General features: G+C 41.6%; 1 protein-coding gene across 7 annotated transcripts in view; it reads right to left on the reverse strand.

Moving 5' to 3' along the window:
• The window catches only part of ROCK1 (Rho associated coiled-coil containing protein kinase 1), a 178,094-nt gene that overhangs the window by 66,103 nt on the left and 94,753 nt on the right, over positions 1 to 17,238 (reverse strand). For all 7 annotated transcript variants that reach the window (XM_075062959.1, XM_075062956.1, XM_075062961.1 and 4 more), the window contains 3 exons: positions 12,789 to 12,948; positions 8,049 to 8,115; positions 2,526 to 2,614 (listed from right to left, as the gene is read on the reverse strand). In XM_075062959.1, the coding sequence (XP_074919060.1) occupies positions 2,526 to 2,614; positions 8,049 to 8,115; positions 12,789 to 12,948 (316 nt within the window). The remainder of the gene's footprint in view (positions 1 to 2,525; positions 2,615 to 8,048; positions 8,116 to 12,788; positions 12,949 to 17,238) is intronic.

A 17,238-nucleotide genomic window follows, 5' to 3' on the forward strand; every position in this document is an offset into this window, starting at 1 on the left:
AGAAGTCCTAAAAGAGCAACACTCCAATGCAGAAACTAGAGAACATGAACGACCAAAAATGAAAATCAACCTTCTGCTGGTGACATCTGACTCAGGTGATGATAATAAACATGTAATCCACACTGCTTTGGAACATTATCGAGCAGAATCCCTCATCAGCATGACACATGCCCTCTGGAATGGTGGTTGAACATGAAGGGACATATGAATCTTCGCATAATCTGGCATGTAAATATCTTGCAACACCAGCTACAACAGTGCCATGTGAACCTCTTGTTATCACTTCAGGTGACACTGTAAACAAGAAGCAGTCAGCATTTGTCGTAGTTACTTTCCTCAATCTGAACCTTAGAGTCCAAAAATGAGGTACTAGCATGAAATCCTCTAAGTTTAATTACCAGGCTTAGATCTGATACGCCGCTACAATCAGGATTCTGAGGACCTGATAAACTCTGGTCTCCCCAAACCTTCCCTGGGGACCCCCAAGGCCCAGACCCCCTGGATCTTAATACAAGGAAAGTAAACTCTTTCCTCACTAGTGCCTCTCCTAGGCTTTCCCTCCCTGGGGTTACCCTCAGAAGATCATGGATTCAACTCCTTGAATCTTAAAACAGAGGCTTTCCACTCACACCAGAGGCAATACAGATTTCAAGCTCCGGGAATCTAAACAAAGGGATTCCCTCCCTCTTTCTCCCTCACCCACCACTCCCTGTAAGTACAGACTCAAATTCCCTTGAGCCTCAACTAGGGAAAATCAAACAGGTCTTAAAAGCCAAAACTTTTAATAAAAAGAAAGGAAAAAAATACAAAAGTTATCTCTGTAATCTAGATGGTAAATACTACAAGGTCTTTCACTATAGGACAATAGAGAAAAGCTTTCTCCAGCAGAATACAATTTAAAATACTTTCATCCAAATACACATTAAAACTCTACCAGCCAGATATACAGTTGCAAATACAGAAAAACAATTAAAAAGATTAAACTATCTTCTGCCTTTGTACTTACAAAATTGGAACAGAAGATTAGAGAGCTGTAGGTATGCGTGGTCACTCTCAGAGCCTAGAGAGAACACACAGACAAAGAACACACACCCAAGCTTCCTCCACCCAGATTTGAAAGTATCTTGTCCTCTGATTGGTCTTACTGGTCAGGTGTTTGGGTTCCCTGTTTGTTAACCCTTTACAGGTGAAAGAGACATTAACCTTTAGCTATCTGTTTATGACAGCATTATCTCCTGCCAGAATGTAAACAAACTTCTTTGTCTTAGGATTGGCTCAACAAGAAGTAGAACTGAGTGGACTTTAGCTCTAAAGTTTACATTATTTATTTTGAATGCAGTTTTTTTCCCCCCCGCCCCATTCACATTTGTAAGTTTAACTTTCATGATAGAGATTACACTACAGTACTTGTATTAGGCAAATTGAAAAATATCATGTCTTTTGTTTCTAACAGTGCAAATATTTGTAATAAAAAATATAAAGTGAGCACTGTACACTTTGTATTCTGTGTTGTAACTGAAAGCAATATATTTGAAAATGTAGAAAACATCCAAAAATATTTAAATACGTGGTATTGTTATTTAACAGCACAATTAATCAAGATTAATTTTTTTTAATTGCGTGATTAATCGCAATTAATTTTTTTAAATCGCTTGACGGCTCTAAATCAAATCTATTAACCCTGTGAGACATCAGAAGACATGCTGATGTTACTGAATATATATGTCAGTGTGATTGTAGGTATACAATTATTGAACATATTGTTACCACGTGGAAGGTAGTCAATATGTGGACAGAGAAATTCTGGATATGTGTAAAGAGCACACTATGTACTAAATACTATTATGTGGTCTGAATTTCCATAAGACCATTTTTGGTAGCAATTCTTCTAAGATGATCAACAGCTATGTGTGCACATTAAGCGCCATGATTATCAAATTTTGAGCTATATGCTCATGTTGACAAAGGTGCAAGAATAGGCAGTAATTTGTCAGATATTTACTTTTTCAAGAACATAATATAATTTAGTACTCAGATAGAGAACTGCTCCTCATATTGGTCTTAATCTCAACAAAAGTCACAAGCTGGACCTTTCAATAGTACTGCAGCATTTAAGCTACCAAGATGGAGAATCTTAAACTCCAACATTCTAATACATGTAGTGACCATAGTATTTTACGTTCATTTTATATATATATCTCAATGTATGCACTGTGTCCTGCAGGTGTTTTGAAATCTATCAGGGTAGTGGAAGGAAAAACAACATGGAGTTCAAATATTCAGGGGTAAAAATATATGTGTCTTTCACTGATGCGAACACAAACAATTCATCTTCCTCTTTAAATATACAAGAAAAACATTCTGAGATACCATTTTAAAGTGATTTATTTTGTGTCCTAGAATCTTATAGACTACTGTATTGCTATAGTAGCAATATTGATATCACGCTTGTAATCAATGTATTTTTTACAGAGCTGATGTTTTATATCATTTAATTCTGAAAATGTATCTAAGTTCAGTCTCACCTGCACTTTTGCTCCATTTCATCTTTCAATTGCATTTCATTTTGAAGCTGCTCTTCCAACTGATAGATAGTTTTCTGCATATTTTCCAGCTTAAAGTATATAGACACACATATTAAAAATATAGACATTACATTATACGAAACTTGTAAAATAATTCCAGCACTTGCCTGGACTAGCTAAATTATGTCATTATCTATCTATTTTATATCAAGCATTTAATGACAGAGAAGAATGGAAGAGACTAGTTTCCACTCTGTACACCAACACTGGCATGAGAAGAAAAATGTAAAGACTATGTTTTGTTGGTTATTAAAGTGTGATATTCCCTTCTTGAGGCTTTTAAAATAGATTAATTACAAAACAACAGCAATACATTGTAGCAGTTGAGAAACCAAGCAAAGTATTTCTCAAAGTTCAACTTATTCCTGCAGTGCTCTCTCAGCTCACAGATTTCATTATACAGAATATGTAAAACTGAGTAAGACCTGATCCTTCAAACATCTAGGCACAAGAGTAAAGCTTTATGTACCTGAATAGTACTGCTGAAAACACATGAGTAAATTACTCATATGCTTAAGTGTTTACAGGATCAAGCCAAAGTTATTATTGCAAGGGATACAGGAAACATTATTTGTATTTACATTAAAATTTCCTTTTTTTCCCCCCTCTAGTAGAGAGATCCACAGATCAGTTAATCTTCTGCCTGTCAACAGCTCTGAATCAGACCTTGGAACCTCTGATAGGGAAGAAATGTCTCAGTCCCTGAAGACCTAGCCAAACTGAGAAAATTTCCACAGCTTCTACTGTATGACCACTTTATAAACCTTTGAAACCACTAACAAGAACTTCAGATCCTCTTACAACAATAAAGTTACTACACAGGATCTCTTCTTCACCATAAAAAGAGGACCACCAAGATACATCCCAGATGTTTAATATTTTCAGTCTCTTCAGGAACTTGGCCTTAGTTGGTTCCCCCAGTCTTCACTCATAATATTTTAAGAGTTGCATGGAAAGGGATCTACAGTTCCAATTTATATCCTGAAAGGAAATGTATCCAAGTGGTCTTGCTATCTATCCTGTCATCTTCCTCAAGTAACTCTTCCTAAGGTGTGCTGTCTGGAGGAAAGTGTAGATGTGTTGCTACTCTTCTATAAAACAGTATCTAAATACTCTGGGCAAGAGCTTTGTTTTGAGTCTCCTCCTTATTCTGAGGAGTCAGACAACTGTCAGTCATTTCAGGAAGAGTCGTCAAACGACTGCTCTTCCTAAGTCTCTGAGATTCACCCCAACCACTTCCCCTCCTACCGAATCTGTGCTTTGAGAAATCAGGTTCTAAGGCTCCATAGTAGGATGATGGAAAAGGTTTCATGTGATATCTGTCCCTGCTCCTTCTGAATACTTTCTACAGGAACTGTTCTATTGCTCTGCTGGTATCTGATATTTGGGGAAAAACTCTAATGCTCTTTACCCATCTTAAATTGGAGAGGTGAGAGATTTTTTTTCCTGCTTCTGAGCAGGATGTTTCCTCACTTCCTTTTTCTATTTTTTAGAGACTTTTCTTGTACTCCAATGGAAAAAGGAAGACAGAGAATCCATACTCCTTAAGAGGCTGAGGAGTTTGGCAAGTGACTGCCCCTGCTGGTTTTATTATTTTGCTTTCTTCCACACCACTGGGCTGCTCTGAGGTATCCAGAGGTAGAGTGGAGAAGCTCTGTAACTGTCCTCCATCTAGATAAGACAGTATGCTTTATCAGTTTATTGGACTCCGCCACAAAGCTTTGAGATATGAGGGTGTTCCCCAATCTGTTCCAGAGGAGGTAGACTCCATCATGAGATCTTAGAGTGGCCCTGACAATGAAATCTAACGGGAGAGTCCCACCTACTGCTTTGCCATAGAAAGCGTGTAACCCTTGAAAGAGACAATTCCTAAGTAGTACCCCCTTTGACTTTATGGATGGTGTCTAACCCCATAATCTGTAGGGATAAGGGGGGACCAGGGGAAGCCTGTACATGGAACAGCCATTTTGCCTGAATGAATCACACAGAAAATAAGGTTGGGTTACATAAGGACTCACCCACACTTTGATAAGCAAGGGCATGGGAGCTGGACAGAAGTAAATGAAGGGCTCTTTACTATCTACTTGCTTCTCAATGTCTGGGTTGATCTCCTTTTTTGTCTTTCCATGCTGACTACTCCAGGGTGGGGTTTTGTTTGTTTGTTTGTTTGTTTGTGTGGAGGGGAGAGGAATAGTTGTCCACACTGGCAGTTGGGGATGACAGCCCAGGAATTTCTGTACTCAATCTTGCAGGATTTTGCCTTTAGCTGCCTGTGTGGTGCAGTTCCCTAAGAGGCCTGCCAGACATGTTGTGCTAGCAGTTGCTGCAGCCAGTTATCTTAGTTATCAAAAGAAGTGCTTTCAGAGAGGTTTCTGCTAAGTCTGAGGCTAAATAGCACCCCAGCAAAAGTCTGGAATTCAACAAATGGAGCAGTTAGAATAAAAACATTTCTGTATGTTTTTGTTTCTTTTCAGTTTCTGTTCTGCATTGTGGGGTAGGGAAAGGGTTACCATATTTGAACTTTCAAAAACAAGGACACTCCATTGGGGGGGGGGGGGATGTAGCCCTGCCCCCCATCTACTCCCTCCCACTTCCCACCCGGACTGCCTCCCACAGAACCACAACCCAACCAACACTCCCCTGCTCCTTGTCTCCTGATCGCCCCCTCCAGGACCCCACTCCGTATCTAAGCCTCCCTTCTTCTTGTCCCTGACTGCCCGCTCCTGAGACCACCCTACCCTAAATGCCCCCCTAGGATCCCACCCTCTACCTGTCCCCTGACTTCCTGACCCCATTCCACACGCCCGCACCCTGACAGCGCCCCACCTCCCGGAACCTCCGACTCATCCAAACCCCCCCGCTCCCTGTCCACCAACCCCTCTGTTCCCCCACACCCCAGGAACCCCTGACTCATCCAACCCCACTGCTCCCTGTCCCCTGACCCCACTCCACACCCCCACCCTCTGACACACACACACACACACACACCCACCCACCCACACCCAGAACCCCTGACCCATCCAACCGCCCCCTGACTGTCCCCCGGAACCCTCTACCCCTTCTCCAACCCCTCAGCCCCCTTACCATGCTGCTCAGACCAGCGTGTCTGGCTCCACGTGGAACCAGACACGCTGCCGCACTCCCCTGCAGTGTGCACAGCCCTGCCCCCCCAGAGTGCTGCCAGCACAGCAAGCTGAGTCTGAAGGGGAGGGGGGGAACAGGGAAGGGGCTCTGGCTGCTGGAGGCCCCAGTGCAAGTGGCTCAATCCAGCCCAGCCGCTCTGTCAGCCAAACTGCGCTCTGCATTGGGAGGGAAATCCCAGACTTTTAAAAATTTTTTACAAAGTCCTCCCAGATGGCTATTTAAAACCCCAAAATCCAGACATGTCCAGGATAATCTGTACACATGGTAACCCTAGGTAGGGAAAGTCTGGAAAAGTCTGACTCCAGTAGAGAAGGCAAGAAAAAAAAACTCTCTGGGATCTTTAGGGGCTTCCCACTCCCTTCCTGATAATGATTTAACATGTCTGGTTCTACCTCCTGAGTTGTGGGAAGGCTGAAGACCCACTGCAAAAGAATTTGTGAATCTTTTTGAACTTAACTTCTAGTCTCTGATGGGCATTGAATTTCAAGTGTTAAATAAAAATAAATGAGTAAAGTTAATTCATATTTCCAAATAGATTCAGAATTTCAATTAAAGGACTATGGATTCCTTCTCTCTCTAGAATCTTAGGGTCCAATCCTATGAGGTCCTGAAGATCCTCAAAACCCAGTACGTTCCCTGGAAATTGCAGGCACTCAACACCTTGTAGAACTGTACATGTAGGCAGTATCTTGTGTTACATTTACTTAACTTTGTTTGCAGTGTTGTTGTAGCCATGTTCCTCCCAGGATATTAGAGAGACAAGGTGGGTGAGGTAAGATCTTTTATTGGACCAACTTCAGTTGGTAAAAGAGACAAGCTTTCAAGCGACAAAGAGCTCTTCTCGGGAATTTTCACAATGACTAAGCAACTCAGGTGACCTGCTCAGGCACTTTTGAAAATTTCACTAGGTGCCTGTCTGCACTTTTCGGCACCTAAATACCTGAAAATCTGGCCTTAAGTTCTTATTTTCTCACATCACCAACTAAAGGCAGGTGAAGTAATATACAAGAAAAGACACCAGTCAAAATGGGCACAAAGAATCAGCATCCTTCAAATCAAACACTTACTCAATTATGTTAAGCCAATACAAGATAACATAATTTATGGTTCCTCTGCCCTTTAAAAATATTTCTGTAGGTAATACAGTATTTAAGAACAAACTATACAGATCCATCAAAAATAGGCATAAAACAGAGCAAGTTCTGCAGTTGAATTTTTTTTCCCTTTCATTCAACTGTATGGCCTTCCTTTTCTTCCTCTATTTGGAAAACACCTTGTATTATAAACTAATTAACAATAAATAGTAACAGACAGTCATTGATATCTGCTTAATGGAATGGACAATAGAAACAAGTCATGGATACTGCTAGTTGCATCCAAACCTAGCATGATAGCTATTAGAGCCAGCCAAAAAATTTTCTGATAGAACATTTTTCCATCAGAAAACGCCAGTTTTAAAATGTTCAGCAGCAATGGATTGATTTTGACAAAAAACCTCAATGAGAGCCTGCCTGATTTCCTTCCCCCACCAAGCCGCCTCTCTGGAACCTGGGGCTTCCAAGGCTTCTCAACAGGTCACCTGGCAGGGAGCTTGGGATCCGAGGATCCCTGTTCCTCACCATCCTGTCTCATGGGGAGCTTGAGAACTGTGGCTCTCAGAATTACTCGGCAGCTCACTAGGCAAGCTGTCCTGGAGCTGGGGCTCCCAATGGTGTCCAGAGCATCCAGGCTCCCTGATTCTTCAAGTGCTCCAGAAGTTTCAGGGTTTTTAGGCTCTCAGCTACTCAGCACGCTGCTGGGCTCCCAGAGATCCCTAGATCCCGCACTGGCTGGCTCTCTGGGGAGCTGAGCAGCCTCCTGCTCCCTGGTTGGCCTAGTAACAGGCTGCCTGGCTTCCTAGCTCTGCGGCCTGCCTGACATGTTACTGCAAATCTGGCTTCCAGGGAGCATATTTTATTTTGGAAAACCAAAACTTTTCTATTATGGAAATGTTTTGGTGTTTCTTAAAACTAAATATTGTGGAATTTCAATTCAGTGAAAATTCTGAGATTTCAGCATTTTTCATTCCAATTCAGGACAGTTTTCTTCTAAAATATTGATTTATTTTTCAGAACTGAAATTCTATTTCCCTGCTAGCTCTTAAAGCTATGTCCCAGTTAAAATACTGATTTAAATACTGATTAAAATACTGTTTTAAAGTACTGATTTTCCATATTTGAAAGCACTAAAGCAGCTTCATGTCATTTAAAATTACGTCAGTATTTCAGTGTGTAGTGTACCCACTGTCAGTTTACACAAAACTAATATCAAAATACATACCAGGCTTTTATCTATACTGGAACTTGTTCTGTTGTCATTTGAATTTTCTGCAGAGGCAGATAAACACCTATAACAAAATATTTAATTAAAAATATTTAAAAGCAAGATTATGAGATAGAAAAAACAGAGTAAGCTAGTTTAAAAGGATCTCCAAAGATTCCAGTCTCTGTGAGATCCAGCTAGCCAAGGGGGCTGTAAGGACAGATTTTTAGTGCTTGCGTTTATTATAAGATGTAAACACATTTAATTAAAAAAAAACATACAGTTCATTGTATAATTTGTCTTATGTTAAGTAGAAATCCGCAGTTTTTACCATTCTTCTTCTAGGAAAAAAAAGTACCTCCTTTTTTAATAGCTTAAAAGTTTTGTGTTCCAGGTTTCAACACTCTCTTGGGCACTGATCTAGCACACACTTATGTGCTTAATTTCTCTCACAGGAGTAGTACCACAGAAGTCAATTCTGCAGAGGTTATGGGTATGGAACCCCCAGTGAAGTTAACAGGAGTTCCACAGATAGATGGACTTGCAGCACAGGGTTCTTTAACAGTATTCCTTTTTTACGTAATGGTATCTATTTGGCGTATCGAGTAGATATATATGTTTATTTGCCATGACTGTGTACGCATATTTGTCATGGATTATGAAAGTTAGATAAATAAATGCAAACAATTTCCTGATTACCTTAAAAGCCTGGGATGAGATTCTGCTCCCAATTCCTACATTTTTATGCTTGAGTAAAGGAGACAGAATGGCATAAAGGGGCTCCACAAGCCCTGGATCCATTTTAGGAAGAAGAAGCTTAGCATGCAAAAGACAGCCACAGACACTCTTCGGAGGACTCCCTCCCACATCCTGATGTAAGGAGAGTGTCTGGAGCAGGACTAGGGGTGGGATGGATGTGCTGGGAGGAAGGCTGCAGCACAGAGTACTGAGGAGATTTTGGGGAACGTTATTACCCTTAGGCAGAAAATGACAGGCTGCCATAAGTCAGACAGCTCCCGTAAGTTAGACTGCCTAACTTACACCTGGGGCCACTTTGGCTCCTTAAGGTAGTCCAGAATCAGGAAGGTGCAAAGGTGGCTTAAAGTAACCTTAGCCCTTCCTTCCACTGGACTTTGAGGTCTGTGAAACGCAACCCAAAATCTCATCCTTGAAATTAAAAATATATTTATTGCCCTACTTTTTCCATTAGACAAATAATATTTTTCCTGCAACTTCAAAGGAACAGGAGTTACTGTGGCTTTTTGGGTACATTGGATTCTAGTGTGATAACTACAAACAAAGCCATGATGGGAAGGGGAATACAGAGAAAGTAGCAGCTAAGCAGTGGTGCCTATAAGTACTATACCTGTAAAAGGCAGAATGATTCCAGAAACTTTGGGGAAGCATGTTCAGAAGTGGCACGTGTTACATACTTAAGAGGTATAGTATCTGCTTTCCCCAATGCCAGCATCTGGAGTACTATCAAGTACATAAAAAGATATGGGGCTATGATCCTGCCTGATAACACTCCCCTTGGGATGGTCAGCGCTAGCCATCTCAATCTCCTTGCACTTAGAGTGCTGCCTGCAACACTGAGGCTGCGTCCTTCACAGGTGTGATTACAGGCTCTCAAGAACCTTTTCCCCCTTATAAAAATGTGTGCTGAGACGGCCAAAATTTGTCCTTTTGTTGTAATACTGTATTCGAAAACAAATGTAAGAAGTTCTTATTTTAAAACAATATCATTGGTGCTTCTATCAACAATGCAAAACAATGCACAGGGTATATATGGTTTGTGTTTCCTTGGACAACTGGATGGCAATATTACAATAGCAAAGCAGTGGTTCTTGTGCATGTGTTTTTTATTCCACAGGAAGGGAGTGGTTGAATTAAAAACAGAACATTTAGAACCTGGAGGAATAGCTACAAGATTATTTTAAAATAGGGAGTATAAAGTAGATTGTAGGGTACTATCCCTTAAAACTTACTGGATCAGACCAGTGGTCCATTTAGTCGTGTATCCTACCCAAACAATGGCCAGAAACAGATGTGTCAAAGGAAGGTGTAAAATATCTATAATGAAGTAACTTATTTGTGGCAGTGGGAGGTGTCCCCCAGTCAGTCGGTCAATGGTTGGCTTAAGCTCTGAAGCAAGTGGGTTTATACACCCTATACATTTTTATTCTATCTAGTATATCTAGGGATAGCATTATAATAAGAATGTCCTAGCTTTTTCTGAATCCTATTTTTCTGACTCCTACACTAAGGATCTGATCCAAAGCCCACTATAGACAATGAAAAGATTACAGTTGACTTCAAAGGGCACTTCATCAAGCCAAAGCTCTTGGCCTCAATACTATCTTGTAGCACTGAGTTATACAGGTTAATTATGCACCACATAAAGCATTTCCTTTCTTTAGTTTTGAATTTGTGCTTTTTAATTTCAGTTAACATTGTTTAGCACTCAGGTTTTCTGAAATGTTAAACAAGTATGTGTGAAAACCACATTAAAGAGATGCTGCAACTCAGGAATCCTGGGTTCTATTCCAGGTTCTCAACAACTATGTGCTTTAGTGTTTACAGATTATTCTGATCCTGTCCACCCTGTATGCCTCCAACTTGGGTTTCCATCTTCTGTTCCCTTTGGTTGCTATCCACTCTGCCCCATCCCCTCCTCTGCTCCCTATTCCTCCCCATCTCGACTCCAATACCTGTTCCCATCTTCTATCACCCCCAGCTCTTGTCTCAGCATTCCAGTATCAACCTCAGCCTACTCCTGTCCCCACTTTACTCCTCACCTCTTTAAATTCAAGTCAGAAAGTTTCCTCCAGAATGCTTGGGCACCAGCAGAGGGGCACTGGGAGGACAGGAGAGACAGCCTCTCTATTTTTAATTCTTGCGCCTCACACTAGAGTGGTCCCTGTCTGCCAGGAAGAACAACTGCAGGGAAAGTTATTCTCAGCTCCTGCAGCCCCAGGAGTAAGCAGATGACACATGTATAGCTTGGTTGGTACATACCCACAAGTGCTTTGTGGGGATAGAGCATGCTCAGCACAGCTGGAATTTTTACAGAATTTAGCTGCCAGCCTCTAACAAACCACTAGCGAGCAAGTCTAAATTGTTATTTTCAGAGGCTTATAAACTTATCCAAAATTTGGGCAGATTTGTACAGGGATGGCTAGAAGCACATATCTGACACATAGGCGAGTCACCTGCCAAATTTCAAGTCCCAGCTCCAAAGCACAGAGGTATTATAGCTTCTCCATAATATACTTTAACAAGGACAAAACAATTTATTTTTCCCTAGCCTCATTCTCAAAGAGCTAACCTGATTTTTTAACTGAACCTGTCCAAGAAAAAAAAACAACAACAAACTTGCCTGAGGCAGACACCTGGCATGGAAAAATATCAGTCTCAACAGCTAAGGTCAGCAAATTATAAGTGAGGTTACAATTTAATCATGAGTATTTTTAGTAAAAGTCATGGACAGGTCATGTCCAAAAAACAAAAATTCACAGCCCTGACTTGTTCATTACTTATATCATAATATTCCTGATTTAATCTGGGGGGGAAAGGCTCTTGGGGAGGGAGCCCCAGGGCGCCAGCAGCTGCTCCGGCCACTGCCAGAGGGGGGAGCCCCAGTGCCAGCCACCCCAGAACCACTGCCAGGGGCTCCCAGAGCAGCATCCAATGCAGCTGGCACCGGGGCTGGGGCTGCTCCAGTACCAGCTGGCGTGGCTGTCCCCAGGGCTGCCTCAGCAGCTGGTCCCAGGGACAGCTGCTTGGGTAGCTCTGGGGCCAGTCACACTGGCTGCTACAGAAGTCACAGATCACAGGAAGTCAGGGAATCTGACTTCCACGATCTCCATGACAGACATGGAAGCCTAGTTATAAGCAACTGAAAAGAGGATCTTAGAAGGTGTTGGGCAACCTTTAACCATTGTTGCTAGCAACATAATCTATGCTACTGAATAGTATTGACCATACAAATAGCAATGCATGCAGTTTGAACTGATGTTATTTAAAACCTCACGGGCAGTAGTGCAAATTATAAAAATCATGTCAATTTCATGCTGCTGCTTGGGAGAACTTTAAAAGAAAAAAAAAAAAAAAAAAAGACTAAGAGGTAGAGTGGAGTAGTGGAGCCACTAGCTTCACAACAGCCAAGTAAGAACGAGAAACTTCCTTATCCTTTCTAGCAGCCATGAGGAGACCTTAAATTTACCAGATATCTATTAGCTAGAAACTGATCTAAAAGAAAGTCCCCAAGCAAAGTCAAGGAACATCATCCTGGGGATAAAGTGCGTTTTGGCTGCATTTGACTTTTCATTGCCCTGGGATCACTGGTTTTGCCCTCATCCTTCTGGCATCACACAGACATACTCGAACTACTCTAACCCTTTGTATGTGATTCCATCTAGTAGGTGCCTAATACACTTTCTAAGCCAAATTACAGTAATGTTATTATATGTATGGTTAATTCAGAATCAGTAACACTGACCTGACTACAAAACTCCTGTAACATTTTAAAACACCAACATCTAGCAGTGATACCATTTTCATGTAAATACCACAAATTATGACACACTAGAATTTTTCACTATTACACAGCTAAATATACAGTGAGAGAGAGAGAGAGAGCGCGAGCGTGTGAGAGAGAGAGAGCGCGAGCTTGCGTATACACAAAAATATGTAAATAAGAATCAAAAATACAAAATTTGGTGATAGTACATAACAGTTTGTTTCCTCCATACTTACTGATGGTTGCTGTAGTATGTAAATCCTACAAAAGGTAGCTGGTTGCCAACAAATGCTTTTGGTATAGGGAATGTTTCTTCCTCTCCCTTGTCTTCTTCCAAATCATCAAAGTTACTAGTGTCAATATCACTACTTAAATCAGGAACAACTGGTGCTACAGCTAGAATAAAATAAAATGATCATCATTCCACTCAAATGATAACCAGCTAATTGACAAATAAATGTAAATGTTATGATCAATATTAGAATTGCCCCTTCTGTTACAGTCTTAGAGTCAATAATTTTTGTGTTATTTTAAATAGTCATGACTTGACATTTAGGGATGTGTGTGTGTCAGTAGGTAGACAGATGTGACAGCGATCATCTGAACAAATTAGGTCTCGATCCTATAGCATATGGGGGAATGCAGATTCAGTAGGGCACTGTGCAGGTACAGCAGTTCACTTTTGTGCTATGTAATACATAGAACTAAGTTAAGGCCCTGATCCTGTCAAGTTAACCATGGACATCATGAAAAGTCAATAGAAGAGGTCAGAAACAAAAATTGAAGTGAAGACCAGTGAAGAATCACTAAGTTCTTTAGTGATTCTCTTGGGAGTTCTGGCTCCTTTGTGCCAATCTGGCAGTGAGAGAGAGGCAGAAAGAAGCCAGATTTGACCAGATGAGAATTCTGTTGGTGTTGATGAGTTTTCAGTTGGAGCAGAGCAATACTTGGTTCCTGCACTACCCGTCCTTCGCTACTCAGCCATGGTTCAGAGGGCATGTCAGGGACATACAAAGACAGAAAGAGGTTTGATCAGAGCATGTACTGCCCAATCCCCAACTGACAAAGACTGTTTGGAGACTACGAGCAAGGGAAATTCCCCACTGACTGGATCTAAATTCTGGGGCAGCAGAGAATCTGGCCCTCAGTTCTCCAAGAGGTTAAGGTACAAACAAAAGCCCCATATTTTCAATAACTGAAGAACTGTGTTGGCTTTACAAAGGTTGGCTTTCATCAGGCAATTTTTGCATTCAAATCTATCCATTTATCATATGCACTTACACTGTTCTTGTTCTTTCAAGAAAAAAGTTTATTTTGGGTTCAAATCAAAGTTATAGGTTTTTTTAAATTATTTTTAAAACTATTTGTATAACAAGGAGATATAATTACTCTCATGCCTTATAATCATGCATCCTTTGGTCTTGCCACAAGCCCCTCTGTGGGCAACTATTTGCACCAGCAGCAAAGAAAAGAATGGTTACTTATCCTTCTGTAACTCTCATTCTTCAAAAAGTTGTAAGTCGTCACTGCAGATCTCACCGTAGGTGCACATGTGTGCAATCAGATTCTTCTGAATAGTAAAGTGTGTGTGTGTGTGTGTGTGTGTGTGTGTGTGTGTGTGTGTGTGTGTGTGTGTGTGTGCGCGCGCAACTGTACTTATACACTGTTATACTCCCGTACGAGGGCAAAAAGAATGGGCCAGCCAACACCCTCCTTCGGTTCCCCCACAACTCAAATCCTGTGATAACTGAAAGCTCCAAAAAGCAGAAATGGGAGGGGAGCTCCCGCAGGTCATTGGATCCTCACTGCCAACAACATCTCAAAGAATCAGTTACCGGAGGGTAAATAACCTTGCTTTCTTTTTTGAGTACATGTCAGTGTGGATTCTAGGTAAACAACTGGGAAGCAGTATCCCCCTGGGAAGGTGGTAATAAGGAGTTCCAGCTAAATCACTTGAATAATGATTTTACTACTGCTCTACCAGCTAAGTCCAAGCAAAAATTGTCTGACAGAAGTCAGTAGATTACTCTATATCATTGCTTTGCAGATTTCTGATACTGGTACATATCTGATGCAGGCAATGATGCAGCCTGACCTTTGGTGGAGTGAGTCTGATATACGAAGGAAGAGGTACACCAGCCAACTGGCAACATGATGAGATTTTTTGTGTATCCATTTTAAAAGTCATCTTGATGAGATGGCTCGATTTTTAGAATGACTGGCTATAATGAGAAACAGACTGGGTGACGGACTGAACAGTTTGGTCTTGTCAACGTAATAAAGTGAAATATTGAACACAACTAACCTAAACTACTAAAATAAAAAGGAAAGCAGCATTTTTCTTGTGCATAGTCAAGTTTCAAAGCGATATTAAGTCAATGTTCAGTTGTAAACTTTCGAAAAAACATAATATCTCGTTCAAAGTTATGAACATTTTAGAGTTACAAATAACGTCCATTCCCGAGGTGTTTGTAACTCTGATGTTCTACTGTATAGGCAATTGCTTTTCTCCCAGTGCTTAGTATGGTTTCAGGAAGAAAAGTAGGTTGATTGGTTTAGATGAAAATCTGAGACCACCTTGGGAATGAATTTCAGATGAGGTCTTGTACCATCTTGTCTCTGTTGGGTGTTGTATAGGGAAGCTCAACGTAAGTGCCAGAAGCTCACACGCTCTTCTGGCCAAAGTAACAGCCACGAGGAAGATTAATTTAAGCTTATGTTGTTCTCAGGAGCATTCTGAGAGGTTCCATTAGGATGTGGAAAATAATGTTGTTGAGCTCCCAGGCAGGAATAAGTTCTTCAACCAGTTAGTAAATATTTATTAGCCTATGGAGGAACTCTGATATGGTCAGATGAGAAAAGAGAGAATGATAACAGTGAATGAAAAGTAAAATTGTTGCAAAGTGATCTTAACAGAACTGAATGAAAGGCCAGCTTCCTTCAGAACAACAGATGATACTGGAGATCCTTGCCTAAGACCTGAACTGAATCCAGACCCCATTGATGTGCCTATATTGAAAATGTCTTCCACTTAGAGTAAGTCTTTCTTGTTGACATTTTCCTGTTTTGTATCAGGATTTTCTGGACCTGTACAGAGCAGCCCTTGTCTGGGGTATTCAACCAGCCAATAACCCACACAATCAGGTGCAGTGACTTTGGGTCTGGATAGAGTAGCTGTCACAACCAGGTCGTGGGCAGCACGACCTAATGGTCAGAGACAGAGTCCACATTCGTGAGATAGTTGTCAAAAGTGAGGATACGGGGATCAGAAGCAAGAGACAAATTTGAGATCAGAACCAGGAGTCAGGAACCAAAGTCAAGCCAGCTCAGGATACTAGGAGGTTAGAGGCTGGAGAAAAAATTGGAGATCAGGAACCACAAGTCAGATGCCAGGAGTCAAGCCAGGTCAGGATGCCTAAATAAATAAATAAAATAAAATAAAAAAAAATCAAGCCAAGGGAGCACGAGCAGGAAGCGCAAGGCAAACAGTCTGGGACAGGGTGGAGTCCAGTTGTTTAAACAGCTTCCTGTTCCTATTGTTGGATTAAGTACAGCCAGCAGCTCTGAGACTCCGCCAATAGGACCTCAGGGGTGGAGCCTCAAATTCAGGCTAGGATTCATGGATCCTAGGTAAGCAGTTGCCAGTAGGCTACCAAGTGGAGCTTTGGAGCGTGGCCACTCCTAGGAATCCTGCAGACCCAAGTTTGAGATAGTGGGTCATTACAGTAGCTGTTCATAGTGTTGGAAGATCAGGTGTAGGCAGTCCAGAAACTAAATGTATATCTGCAACCGATCTGTCATCCAAAACTGCCTCTGCCAGTGTGGAGCTTACATTAATAGATTCTAGGTACAGCAATTTTCAGTCGCCTACCACAGCCAGATGGGGATTTGAACCCTTGGCCTCTGCACTGGCAGCAGAATCCACGTTCTTACCCCACCAGGCCATCTATGAGAACAATATAGTGACTTTTTCTCCTCATTTTGGAACTCACTCTGAAGATCAGAAAAATCAGTGGAAAGGCATATAGGAAGCTTGGGACTACTGAAGAAGGAAGGCATCTGGTATCAAGCCCAGACTCAGGCATGGTCTGGAATAGTTCTAATCATTGGTGGGAAACAGATACTGTAACAAAGGAATATCAGATCTCTGATGGACATCTGCAGTGATCACTCAAGAGAAATTACAGATGGCCTAGTCAGGAAGTCTGCCAAGTTAACTCCTGGGAAGTGAAAAGCCATGGGGGCTAACTTGTGTGGGTGGCACCATTGCTTGGGTTTCAGATCTTCCAGACAGAGGAGAGAGAAGCTTATGCTTCCTGGCTTGTTTATCCAGCGCATGGCAGAGGTGTCATCTTGCCAGGACGTGCAATGTGGAATTTTGAAGAACAGATAAGACTGTCATGGATTCTACTCTGATGGCTCTGAGCTCCAGAACATTGATGTGGAGCTCCATGTTCTCTGGAGACTAGGTCCTTTGCATTTGTAAGTGACCCAGCTGACTCCTCAACCTGTCCGTGAGGCATCCGTGATTAAGGTCCTTGTCAGAGAGATGGCAGAAGAACAGTACACTTCCACACGTTTGTGGGTTTCTTCCACCATCCCAGTTCAGCAACCATGTGAGGTGGAACCATGACCTTCTTGCTCATTTGGTGCTCCCCAGTGAAACAAACCAATATGAGGCAAAGT

The sequence above is a fragment of the Chelonoidis abingdonii genome, chromosome 2 (genome assembly GCF_003597395.2).
Source record: "Chelonoidis abingdonii isolate Lonesome George chromosome 2, CheloAbing_2.0, whole genome shotgun sequence".
Classification (NCBI taxonomy): domain Eukaryota; kingdom Metazoa; phylum Chordata; order Testudines; family Testudinidae; genus Chelonoidis; species Chelonoidis abingdonii.